Source organism: Mesitornis unicolor, unplaced genomic scaffold, assembly GCF_000695765.1.
Source record: "Mesitornis unicolor isolate BGI_N332 unplaced genomic scaffold, ASM69576v1 scaffold6342, whole genome shotgun sequence".
NCBI classification, from domain to species: domain Eukaryota; kingdom Metazoa; phylum Chordata; class Aves; order Mesitornithiformes; family Mesitornithidae; genus Mesitornis; species Mesitornis unicolor.
The window spans coordinates 1,203-14,596 of record NW_010171150.1 but is presented as its reverse complement, the minus strand read 5'-3'; the positions used below and the strand labels follow the sequence as shown (position 1 = coordinate 14,596).

Sequence of the window (13,394 nt, the reverse complement as noted above, 5' to 3'; positions counted from 1 at the left end):
TCCAATCCCTAATGTTCTGTGATTTTGTGATGTACAGTTTATTGCAAGCTGGCATACTGGGGAAGCAAACTAAGAAATTAGTGAGAAATATTATCAAGTCCTCTCTTTCAGAGAGGAGAAACTGAGGCTCCTCACCTGCAGGACGTGGGGGTTAATACCCAGGGTTGAGGCGATGTGAGTCGAAGCAGGCACTGCCTCCGGCTCTTCCATCAAGTTATCCTCCACGACGGCCTCGTGGGGAGGCTCCTGGGTGATGTCTGCCATATCGCTGTCCAGTTCCACCACTCTGCCCGGCTGCTCCACCTCGGGGGTCTGCAGACACACCAGAGGCCGTGTCAGACAATGAGACAGATCACAACAGTTTGCAGAAAAAGCATTTAATAGTTTCAACGATCACCTGCAAACGAAGCGGAGTACTCCCCTGCTTGTGCCAAGACTCCACATTAAGTTCAGGGATGAACACATACAACCTATTCCCGTTTTCTTCAGAGTTGTAACGTAACAGCACAGGTTACAGTGAAGCAGAAGTCACAGTTCAGTGATGTCCTCCTGAAGTTTACCAAGCTCTGCCATCAGTTTAAGAAGCCGTTCTTCAGCTTCCTGTTTTTCATGTGACTAACTAAAAGGAAGAGTTTTGGGCACCCTGCCTTCTTCCCCTTCTCCCTCAAAATGCTGTCACACACAGAGAAGCTTCCTCTACCCAAGTTCAACCTGGAACACTTTCGATGGCCAAGCAACGATTTAAAAGCCGTGATTCTCCAGCAGTGACACGTGGTACCGCTGCTGGCGATGAGCACACGAGTCACTGTTACACCGCTTTGTTCTCCTTTTGTGACGTTGTACAAACTGAAAATACTGAGTTTATCTTCCACAACGAACCTGACAGAAGTTGCAAGTGGACAAGAGTCCCTTCGAGACAGGGTAAGGCTGGGTCACAGACCGCGTGTGCACACATGTGTGAAATCTTTTTTAAAACATTTAAGCCAGGACAGAACTGTCATTGGACTGGATGATTAAGGGAGTGGAGCATCTCCCTTCTGAGGAGCGGCTGAGGGAGCTGGGGCTCTTTAGTTTGCAGAAGAGGAGACTGAGGGGAGACCTCATTCATGGTTATAAATATTTAAAGGGTGAGTGTCATGAGGATGGAGCCAGGCTCTTCTCGGTGACAAACAATGATAGGACAAGGGGTAACGGACACAAACTGGAACACAGGAGGTTCCACTTCAATTGGAGAAGAAACTTCTTCTCAGTGAGGGTGACAGAGCACTGGACCAGGCTGCCCAGAGAGGTTGTGGAGTCTCCTTCTCTGCAGACATTCAAAACCCGCCTGGACGCCTTCCTGTGCAACCTCATCTGGGTGTTCCTGCTCCGGCAGGGGGATTGGACTGGATGAGCTTTGGAGGTCCCTTCCAATCCCTAACGGTCTGGGATTCTGTGACTGGAAAGCTGTGGGTTTTTTCCAACTATACTCAACTTATTGATAGCACATTAGCAGTTAAAAAGTTAAATACAGTAATTATCTTTTAATCCGCAGCTAAATTTCTCATCTCCACTGCTAGTCCAAGGCAGGAGGAAGAATTAGTCTTATTTTTCTGAAGGCAATCATACAGGATCACCTTTGTGACAAGCCTGGTGACCTCTACAGACCTCCAACTGCTCAGGACAACCCAGACTCACACTCCAGGCTGGGCAGGAAAACCTTCAGACAGCACAACAAGCCCAGGAGCAATCAGCCTGCGCCTCGTTCGCTGAGCGGCCTTCAGGTCCTAACCAGGCGACCCTCTGGCTCCTGACAGGCTCTAACCCCAGTCCTGGGCTCCGCTGCACTGGTGCTGCTCCAATCTGACCACTCCTGCTGCATGTCCTGTGGCAGACCCACGCTCCCAGCTCACTCGGGCTCCACAAGCAAGGAGGAGGCAGCTGAAGCAGCGCTTTGGAGCCATGTGTATGTATGAGCAAGGAAACCGCGGCAGATCGTGCGCTGGAAATCATGCTAAGGAACCGAAGAGCGTATTCATGTGGCTGCTTCTAAGCTCATTAGAATCAGCCAAGAAACACGATGAAGGTTATCAGATGAGGCAGATTAATTAGACCAGGGGGCCTGTAAAGATAGAGCTTAACAGCAGACATGGAAAGAGCCTTAGCTAGCAGTATCCGAGCACGCCTACGGCATGGGGAACAGATTTACAAGTCAAAATATGGTTACAAACAAAAGTTTCACTGCTTCCTTCATTGTGTTTTAATGCAGCCAGGTCCATGGTGTAACTCTGTCCTGTGGACCTTGGAATATTAACAAATTCATTCATAGTCAAGCTAGCGAGGAAAGAAAAAAACCTCAAGTTTAGATCCTAAATGCTTCCTACAGAAAATAATTGGTTTTGCCCTGATGTTTTACACACCAAGAGTTTGGCAAGTTTTAAAGCCATGCTACGAGCTTCTCTGAGGTTTGGGAAGCAAAGCTGGATGTTTTTCCTGTTTTCAGAAACAAAAACCTTAGCTAATGGTATGCAACTCAAAATACATTAATTAACCCAGACAAGGTTTTGCCAAGTACATTTGAAACTCTAAGACATGAATAAATCACACCTATTCCCAATACTTTGGACTGCTTAAAACATCAGCTCGGGTCCCCATTAACCTGAACAAGAAGGGAAACGGAAAGGTGGTAGACACAGGCAAGTCTGCTAGAGAGCCACGTGTCCATCTCAACTAAAACGCAATTACTTAAGGGGTCTACCTAACAAGAGCAGGGTTTGATTACCAGGGAGCTGGGAAGAGCGACAGAGCAGGAGCTGGACCCTGCTCTGAGATTCTCCAGAGCAGAACCCGTAGAAGAGGCAGCAGCTCATTGGAGCTGGCACTGCAGCAGGTGTTCTGCTCAAAGAGCAGACTGTGCTGCTCCTGGCACTCTGCTTTCATGGCCACCAGGACTCCTGCCACTGGGAGCCCGGAACGCGCCAGCGCTGGCTGTCCTGAAGGCATCCAGGTGACCTGCTGCCACCCAGCCTTGGCTTTGGGCCCCTCTATCCTGCACGGAGACCTACAGCGGCAGATACCATTGAATCACAGAACGGTTTGGGTCGGAGGGAACCTCAAAGATCATCCAGGCCAACCTGCTGTTGGAACGGCTCAGGTGTTTCTGCAGAGGACACACTGTAAAATTAAAAGCAATTCCCACTTGATTTAATGCTTTCCTAGCACAGAAGCAACGAAATTGTTTGCACAAGCAGTGATGAATTGTGATTCCTTCCGTTTCCTGACACCACGAGTACACCCTTGTCCAAAAAGGGCTCTAAGGTACCCAAAGCCATTGGCCAACGAAGGGAACTGCTGTTAGGACATCAACTTGCTTCAAAAGGACTAGACCCAGTACAAAGGAGAAAAAAAGAAGTGTTCAACCCATTTTCCTCTCAAGCTGTTTGCCACCCTCTGACTTCAGAGCTGCAGCAATAACGCTGCCCTCCTCTGCTTCCCTGCGAGACGACACACCACGCAGGCTGGCCGCACGCCATCCACGCCTCCACAGGCTGCGAGCGCCCAGCGCCTTTCCCTGCAGTCACCAACTGCTGAAGGGGGAAACAGAAACCCCTCAGCGAGTCTGACCCCGCTGCTGAATACCCTTGTGCAGCTCCTGCAGGCCCCAGCTGCTGAGCTGTGATTTTTACAACCAGGCAATCCAGAACCCAGTTCTGGGAAAAACTAATAGATACGTGCTCTGCACTCGCTTTTCTCTTATGACAAGTGTTTCCAAAAAGCTACAGGTAGAGTTAGCACGCATTTAAAATTCACACCTGGCACACAGAATATATTCTACCCCAGCAATGGCACAGTGCCTTCCAAACCAGCTGGTTCTTCCCCTGCTGTGATGCAGCTCCTGGTGTAGCTTGACAGTACCCACACTAATTACACTGGGAAGATGCAATCAGAGTAACCCTTTAAACCTACGTAAAAGGATTTTTTTTAAAAATGAAATCATCATTAGTCCTTAAGGGGTTGCCAATGAACAGGGAAAAAATGTGTAAGACACCTTTCCTGTGTAGGACAGAGGCCGCCACCGAGGATGTTTGACAGAGCTTTAAATCACATCCAACCCAAGTGCACTTAAAAATCCAGCATACAACCAGCCTTGAAAAGTAATTTTTAATAGAAATAGAGCACAGTCTGAAAACGTAAAGCATACAGTCTTGCACACTAAATGCTGGGCAAGTCAGATTAATGCACAGTACCATGCTCAAGGCAGGCAGCACACATAATAATTATGTAGCATATATTCAATATTTACAAAACCAAGTTTTCTTCTGTAAGTGGTGCAAATACACCAAACTCGACCTAGATCAGAATTCAAACAGGAAACAAGGGTTTAAAGCCTTCCCATCCCCACACCCCCTCAGTACGGAACGTTGAGTATCTTAAAGAACATGCAAACACTCGTCAAGAGGTCAGAAGAGCTACTGAGTTTGCACGTTTGCGCAAGAAGTTTTGCTCCTTGGTTTCCAGGCTACTTGTTACTCCAACAACCCCTCCCCAGGCACCAGCTACTCTTCAAATTTAATGTTATGAACTCCCTTTTAGGCACTGTCCTCCTCCTACCTGGGCTGGAGGTGATGGCTTGCCATTCAGGGCCATTTGCTGGGGCGGCAGATGTCCTGGGGGCAGCACAGGGGTGGTTTTTAACTTCTTCGTGTCCACTTTTGAAGGATGCTCTTCCTCTTCCTCATCCGAATCTTGCAAGCCGTACTTGGAAAAGTGTGCCACCTGCGTGTGAGAAGGGAAAATACATCAAACCTTCGAAGAAACATTTCAGGCAGCCACTTCCAAAGGCCTGAGCAACAAACTGGCATAACTGTCCACCCTGCACAGCAGCTGTGACACCTGGAGCAAACGCAGCTTCGCACAGACCACGAACATCTGCTGCACGCAGGTCTAAAGCCAAAGCAGCTCTGATCAGCTTGGTGAGGGCAGCTGCACTGCAGCGGAAGGACTCGAGACAGTTGACAGAAGTCTAGCGAGGTTTTTGAACTGTAAGTTCTCAGGAGGTTCTAAGTTCAGACTACTGACAATATTCCTCTAAGTCACGTTACAACTAGACCAAGCAAGTTACCTTGAACACCCAGGATCCTGTCTCTGGGCGATATTCCTTGAATTGAGCACCCTGCTTCCGGGACACAGACTCCAGTCTGCCTTCGTAATTCATCTCTGCCAGTCGGTCAGGGCTTTTGATCAGGCAACGGGATGTTTTGTCTGTAGGCCAGACTCCATCTAAGGTAACTTCAGCTCGTCTGTTACAGACAGACAGAAGTGTAAGAGACTACAAGATTTTTCAGGCAAAGCTATTAAAGCACACATACAGAAGCTAAGATTTGAACCTATGAGCTCAAGCCAGCTTTTACACCCAATTTCATAAAGCTGCAATCCAAACGCACACCTCTGAATCAGATTTCTCGGTAGCTGCCTGCAAACACAGCAGGTTGTCAATATTATAAAAAACATCCTTACTAGGCACTGTCCCCACACAGCACGTGTTTTAGATTTACCTGTTTAAACCTTCACCAACAGGTGGTTTTCTGTCATCGTCAGGGTAAACAATAACTTCTTTTCTACGGATGTGCACAATGTCATCCAGGTTTAAGTTAGTCAGATTCACTTCTCCTTCAAAGTAAATTGATCCATAACCTGCGAAACAAACCAAATTTGGAAAGGGCAGTGTCAGGAGGAAGGAGCCAGGCTCTGCTCTGGGATGGCCAATGCCAGCACAAGGGGCAATGGTCCCAAGCTGGAGCACAGGAGGTTCAAGCTGAAGATGAGGACAAACTTTGTGAGTGTGAGGGTTCTGGAGCATGGCCCAGGCTGCCCAGAGAGGTTGTGGAGTCTCCTTGTGTGGAGACACCCAAAGCCCTGGCCGTGTTCCTGTGTGACTGCTCTGGTGATCCTGCTCTGGCAGGGGTTGGGCTGGGTGATCTCCAGAGATCCCTTCCAACTCCTGACATTCTGTGACTCCGTGATCACAATTTGTCCATGAAAACTCTCCCGTCAGAGAACCTCCCTTCCCCACCTACCCCTGGCTCTGTTGTGTCCCAGAACAAAGCACAAGCGACAACTCCTTCCAGTGTGAAAACACTGCAGGTGCGTTATCAACTCCTTAGAGCCAACTGCTTTGCACAGTAAGCTTTTTGTTAGAACTTGGCTATTCATACTGCCAACACAAGTACCACCTGTACCCTCAGCTCCATAGCATATTTAGAGAAAGCGTTTTAAAAAATAGCAGACATCGTGTGATTATTTTTCTTAGTAAAAGCAGTAAAGGGTACCACTTGGGCTGAAGGTTCTTCACCAGAGCTCAGGCAGCTCCGGTGTAGACAGCAACTAAGATGGAAGCAACGCCAATCAGGTTTGCATCGCTTTGGATTTTACAACGTTTTCGTTCAGGAGCAGCAAGCATCCTGAAAGCCGCAGGTGCTTCTGCTCTTTTCATATTCAAGCTTCTCAAGTCAGCCCCTGCACAGGTTGTTAGTGCAACCAATCCGAAATACGACAAGTCTTTGACGGAAGTGTTCCCAACACAAGGGCACTGTTTATAACCCTACTGGGGCCATGCAACTCCGATTCAGTTTTCATAGCTCTAAAACTGACTTTAAGCGACAAGAAAAGCTGTGCACGTCACCTTTGCGGCCTATGGTGAAGTCTGTCACGATACACTCGTTTCTGTCGTTGGTGCATCTAGCCAGCTCCTCCATGGAGGGGATGGTGTAGTAGCCAGCTCTTGTTAGCACGATTCCTACAACAGAAAAGGTGCTGAGAGCCAGGCTGACAGCGAGCTCCCAGCTTCAGCATCTCAAGAGTTTGGTGAGGGCTCTGGAGAACAAGCCTGATGAGGAGCGGCTGAGGGAACTGGGCTTGTTTAGCCTGAAGAAGAGAAGGCTGAGGGGAGACCTCATCACCACCTACAACTGCCTCAAGGGAGGGTGTAGAGAGGTGGGTGCTGGGCTCTGCTTCCAGGTGATGGGGGATAGAACAAGGGGAAATGGCACCAAGCTGTGCCAAGGGAGGTTCAGGTTAGAGAGAAGGAGGAAGTTCTTTCCTGAGAGGGTCGTCAGGAGCTGGAACAGGCTGCCCAGGGAGGTGGTGGAGTCACCATCCCTGGATGTGTTTAAAGAGCGGGTAGACGAGGTACTTAGGGATATGGTTTAGGGGGCAGACAGGAGCGGTTGGACGTGATGATCTCAGAGGGCTTTTCCAACCGAGCCATTCTGTGATTTCTTCTGCAAGCCTGAACAACTGAAGGCCCCAAACGAACTGAGACTCAGTGCCACAAATGCAAACAGAGAAGTCAAAATGCCTTAATTCCACAGCCTTCACAACAAACTTAAGACAAGCGCTGCACCAGGCTCTTCCAGCCTAGCGACCTGTCATCAGAGGTCGGTAGCAGATGCGCAGGCAGAATCAGAAACGCAGACGCATTCAGCAACACTGGATAGAACCTTGCTCAGCTTTTATAATCTGAGGGCTCAGGCACCGGCTGACCAAGATACGACATCTTCTGCATTTAACAGCCTCCGATGCTCTTTCATCTATTCATTTGCCTAATGGTAAAATCTGACAAAAGCTCTTTGCGTCTACAAAACGTCTGGAGACATTTCTTCTGAGCGTGCCACCTGCTGGTTTCATGAGGTGAAAGGATGGACAAATCTTCTCCTCTTCCCCTTCTCCAGAACGCTCACGAGTTTAAAAAACTCTTAGCACACATCCCCACCTCTTCAACAGCTACCAAGCCTTAGTTAAGGGAAAGGCGCTCAAAACCCCTCTCGTCCTGTCTTTGCACTTCTTCATCTTTTCCAGTACTACTAAACACTCGGAGCAGAACTGAGAGCACTGAAAATACACACACGATGGGCCTGGAGAGACCGACCACGTTCTACAGTCCCCTCCTTTCCTGGCAGACTCTACCACGCAGTTTGCACATTAACATCTACCAAGCGTGAGATTTCTGACTTTGAGATCTCACTCCTGTAACTCCAAGATCCTGAACTACAGTCAGCTCAGTCTCCTACCGCGGAACAACTTCAGACCGAGTCCTCCCTCTCACACATCTCACTACCTCCACATAACACAGAGTTTGGTGAGGAAATTTAACCGCGCACTGACTCGGCAGCAAAAAAAAAATCTGCGCTGGAGAAGAGTCTGAAAAGGAAGATTTGTAGTCTAAAGAGGAGGGAAAGAAAAAACTGAGGGTCTCCACCAGAGGACTTTGATGAAAGATGCATGAAACGCTGTCAGAACCCCACATCTACCGAAGAGTTAGCACTGCCCCGTCCCAGGCTAACCTGCAGGGTGCAGGTGATGGACAGTTTCAGGCTCCTCTTCACGCTCATCCTGAAGGGAATCGTCATGAAAGGAGGCATCTTCGCTGCTGCCTTCCAGGCCGTTCCGCAAGGCTGCGCGCATGTTCAGAGCCACAATGGTATCGTCCACGCTGCTGGGGCGTTTGTGCGCTGTGTTCTCTGGGGTCTGTGGGATGGGCTTGGCAATGGGGTTGGTGTAAAACCTCGTCACCTCGTGATGATCCTCCTCCTCCTCTCGCTCACCATCTTGTCTGTGGCTTTCATCGGCAGGCACGGACAAAAAGAACCTGAAGAAATGAAGAATACAGTTGAATTATTTAGTTCCAATGTTGACATTAAAACTCTGGTGTCTTTTTCATATAAAAAGCAAACAGGAGCACCACAAGAAATGCAGAGTCAGTGGAGTGAGGGAAGCCATCATTCCCCTTCCCTCTGCCCTTGCTAGACAACCTCTGCCATTGTGCGTCTCACTGGGACTCCCACTACAAGACAGTGATTAGACTGGGAGAGAGGTACCATGGTGGTCGGGGGACTAAAGCAAAGACCTTCAGCAAAACGGGTTGCTCAGTCTGAAGAAAAGCCTTGCAAGGGAGAATTGTAACAGCAGCCTTCCAACATCGAAGACAAGACTCAGGCCCTATACAGACACCCACGGCAGAAGGATGAGAAACTGTGGTTAAATTAAAACGAGGAAATCAATGAGGACAGCCAAGCATTGGAACAGGGACACAGAGAGGCTGCAGAATCTCTGTCCACAGAGGTTTGAGACACCCAGCTGGCCAAACGCCACAACAACCAGGTCTGCATTCAGTGTTGAGGCTGCCTGAGGAACAGAGACCCCTTCCAAGGTCACCTCCCATCTGAAAGATTCCGTGATCTGCGAACCAGGCTGTTACAGACTTTTGTGCCCCAAATACACCCGAGTCTTGCAAGCACCAGGATCAAATCATCAAATCAACCTTGAGAATGCTACTGAGACAGTCACTCCAAATACCAGCTTCAGAGAGCTGCCTGTGTACCCGGCTGCTGGCAACACAGCCAAGCACCCCTGCCCCATGATGGGCAGCTCAAGTCAAGACTAAGGTGGTCATAAACGAGGCTCCCCATTCCCATAATTAGTAACTTCTGGTAGCTCTCAGTAAAATCTGAGTGTTGAGTTGATCAGGAATTCCTCCAGCCTCTGACTAAAAGAAAACTAAACCTAAACCAGAGATCCTCTGTAATACGGCCATGGATTTTTCCAGAAGTAGGTATTCTGGATTTTGAGAGGGAGAGAGCAAGAGGGAGAGAGAGACAGCCTTAGATATTCCTCATTTTGAAATGTCGAAAATACATTCCTAGTATGAGACATTTGGATCAGTGGAGCCTCCTTGCAATTCCCACATTACTGAGGGCTAAACAGACAGAGGCTCTTCTCACCTCAGGGTCAGGTTTGTTACATCCCTCAAGAATTGACCTGAATTCTTGCTACAGGGAATGAAGAGAGACATATCCAGAAAATCAGTCATTCCTCTTTGAAGTCCTCATTTTGGAGGGAATGAATTGGTATGTGACCACACAGGAAAAACTTCAACTAACCGTATAAGGAAATCGGTGTCACACAGGTCAAAATGCCTCCAATTAACACGTGAGATGACGTATCTGAAAATAACTACCTGTTCTACTAATAATAATCCAGACAGGCATAACCAGTTTGCACTTCTCATCAGTCGAGCATCTGCATGATGAATCAACGTACCTGTCTCCGTTCTCCGGGTACTCCGATGGAGAAGCCAGGTCCTCATTCTCACGATTAACAGGCGAGAACAAAGGGCTACAGTTGATATTCTTCAAAACCAACTTCTTGATGCTCTTCCTAAAAAAAACCAACACCAAAGATAAATTTTTGTATATCCACTGCATAAATATCTATTTCATGCTTCATTCACATGCTCCAGGAAACAGAAACCAGCTTTTTGAAGACCTGTTTCCACCCTCAGGACATACAAAGTCTTCTCTGAAGGCACTGCAGCAGTTGAGATACTCAAACGTTTTGGAATTCAACTCAAATCTTTGGTTTATAAGCACAAGCCACTGAAAGCTTAAACACCTGAGTTCAGTAAATCACAGTATTCTCTCTTTTACAGAACAGAGCTTTTCCTGCAGAAGCACAGAATCCTGCACAGAAAGTCTGGCCCACAAACGCAGGCTCTTTGTCACCACAGGAGCACTTCAGGGGCAAATCAACGGCCAGGCTGGGGGTTCAGTGCCTGCAGTGCAACCATCACTGAACGTTTATGACAATTGCTCAAAAATATCCCTTCATTCCGATCTTTAGATCATTATTTGGTGTTTTTCAATAACACACTGAGTAATTCCACACTCTGCTCTCTCCCAGGAAAGCAAACAGATGGTGCAGGCTAAATTAAAGACAAACCAAGCTCACAGAAGTTACAACATGTTATTAAAAAGCCTGTGCTTAGAGGGACTTTCAGTGACTGAGGCATCTTTCTTGCAAGTTTTGGTTCTGTTCTTTACCAAAACCTAAAGCTTCCCAAAGCCCTTTCCAATCTGATTGGCACTGCTGCTCTCGAAAACTGAACCCAAGAGCAGATCCACAGCATCAGCTTCATTTCTCACAGGAACACGTGCATCTGAAACAGAACCAGTGCTGGGCTACGGAAACGCCAGCAATCTGCCTTCATACTGCATTAGCGAACCTAGACCAGGAGCAGGAAGTATTGCACTGTACAAGCTTCCCTTGTAGTAATTCCTAAGTGACTTTAGAGTAGCTCTGCTCCAGTCACGGGATGACCTCATTTTACAGCTTAGTTGGCATTAGCAGTTTAAACTGAACATTTTTATCTCCTCTACAGAAAACAGTTCAAGTTTTACAGAAAATCTGTTATTACTACTCATATTTGAAGCGAGTCAAAAACCAGTCACAGAATTCAGGATGTTATACAGAAGTTCACTGGATCTGATGAGAAGATTCATACGATTCTATGATGAGAAGATTCTTACACCACCTCCTCCCTCCAACATACACAAAACAAAAACTCACCTTGGCATGAATGCACCATTGGATAGGGATGGTTCGTCATCATCCAGACCATCAAACAGATGGGATTTAGCGGAGCCAGACGACTGCAGAGCTTTTGGCCGCACTCTGGTCGCTGGACGTGGTGTCAGTTTGTAGTGGGTGGGAGTCGTCAAGGCCTTCTGAGCTGCTGGGTTAGTTGGTTTCAGCCTCTGGAACAAAAAGAGACAGGATTGGAATTTCCATACCACTGCTGTAAGAGTCTGTGGGCAGAGCGCTGGGTGCTGTGGGCAGAGCGCCCGCTTTCTTACGGCTCTCCAGTCAAGGACCTTTGAAATGCAAAGGGCGTAGTAAGTAAAGGGGAAGCAATAAACAAAACCCGAGACGCGAAGCTGGCTTACAATAGGTAAGGGAAGTGACACTGAGAGGAAAAGCCACGCTGAATGAGTCTGGGGAGTCAGACAGGGGTGTGGGCACGCTGTGCCAGCAGCTGGAGTGAGGGGAAGCCTCAGTGCCCAGAGCAGATGGGGGTCTCCACTCCAGCCCCTGGGATGCGATCAGTGTGTGTCTCAGCTGTAGCTACTGGGGGGGAGCGAAGGTCTCAGCAACATCCACTGCAACAAGCCCTGAGCTCACTGGTGCCTGGGTGACAGCTGCTGGCAGAGCAGAGCAGAGCACCTGCCCTGTCCCCACACCTTACATGTGGGGGTGTGCACGTGTAATTTTCTAGCAAGCTCCAAGCTCAACTGGCCCACGAGGATGGCGATGGGACAGGCAGAGGGATCACGCTGCTCTCCAGAGACCCGTGAGCACAGGGTGCCCAAGAGACGCGTGTATGAGTGCACGCAGCTTTCTGCAGCAAGCACCAAGCTGGACTGGCCTGCTCTGAGGAGCAGCTAAGAAGGCTCAAGAAGTGGGCAGGGCTATCAAGCAGACAGAGAGGCCCTGCTCATGGTAGAGGGATTCCACAAACGTGTGGGTGAGCCCAGAGAGCACGACCACATGTGCTTTCACTGGGGAACTCCAGCCCTCACCAGCCAAAGAGGAGGAAGGGCACTTGAAAGTGCTTGGTTTTTGTCTTTTAAAACAAACCAAGAGGGTACAGTTTGACAGAGACTGTCCTAAGGGATGCCACGAGCAAAACTCAAGCTAAGTGCTAAACCTATTTCAAGCACATAATTACTCAACTTTATTGTCACCTAGCAGCAGTGAGCATAACCAGAATCCCAAAGCCCAAGCTCTGGTGCAGTCAAGAGCAGTGCACAAAGATGCAGTATAAGTGGTTTGGTTCCTGGAGAGCACAAAAAGCCACCACACCGGTAGGAGCACACAGATGAGAACGTACTGTGCTGCTCACTGCGTAGTTAAGGGAAGATACTGAGCACAAAACCAATTAATTTCAAGTCTCTCCCAGGAAGTGAGTGTCATGTTTATGTGCACTTACCTCTTCTTTCTTCTTTGGGTCGGACATGGGGTTTCGGAACAGCGGAGAATCTCCAAAGGGCGAGTAAGCCAAGCTGTTGAGATGCTGCTGAAGGACTGCTTGCTGGGCAGCTGAGGCATTTGGGTCTGTCAGGGCTAGAGAAAGAACAGCTTGTGTTAGCATTTAAAGGTTTTACTAATAGAACACAGGGTAAGTAGAACAGACATCCTTCCCATCAGAGGACGTGCTCATGGGAATTCAAGTTTCTACACAAACTTCGGTGTTCTTGTCCCCTGCCCGCCAGCCACCATTTCTGCAGCTGTCTGGAGGAAGAAATCAGACTCTGTTCCTTCCTCGCATTTTACCAAGTACCTTTTAATCCGGGAAAAGCTGACAGCATGGAGAGCTACACAACTGGAGAACGAGCCCGGCCTGCCAAAACCTTTAACTAATACATCTGACTGAAGGGACTCCTGAAACATCTTTTAAGGAGAAAAATAAAAATCCGTGATGGAAACTTTTTATATTCTTGCTGCAAGATGTCTGGAGTCTGCTCTACACAAAGGCCTCTTAATTTTGTCTCTGCATCTTCTAGCATCTGATTTTAATCCCC

General features: G+C 48.2%; 1 protein-coding gene across 1 annotated transcript; it reads right to left on the bottom strand.

Moving 5' to 3' along the window:
- Positions 1–57: 57 nt before the first annotated feature.
- Positions 58–12,936, bottom strand: LOC104537138 (nuclear pore complex protein Nup98-Nup96-like; the record flags this gene model as incomplete). Its single annotated transcript, XM_010179934.1, is given in 11 exon segments — positions 58–118; positions 121–312; positions 2,799–2,804; positions 4,591–4,755; positions 5,102–5,279; positions 5,535–5,673; positions 6,662–6,775; positions 8,322–8,626; positions 10,078–10,194; positions 11,383–11,570; positions 12,803–12,936. Coding segments are annotated over 11 exon segments (1,599 nt in total), but the record flags the coding sequence as incomplete, so codon positions are not given.
- Positions 12,937–13,394: the final 458 nt, after the last annotated feature.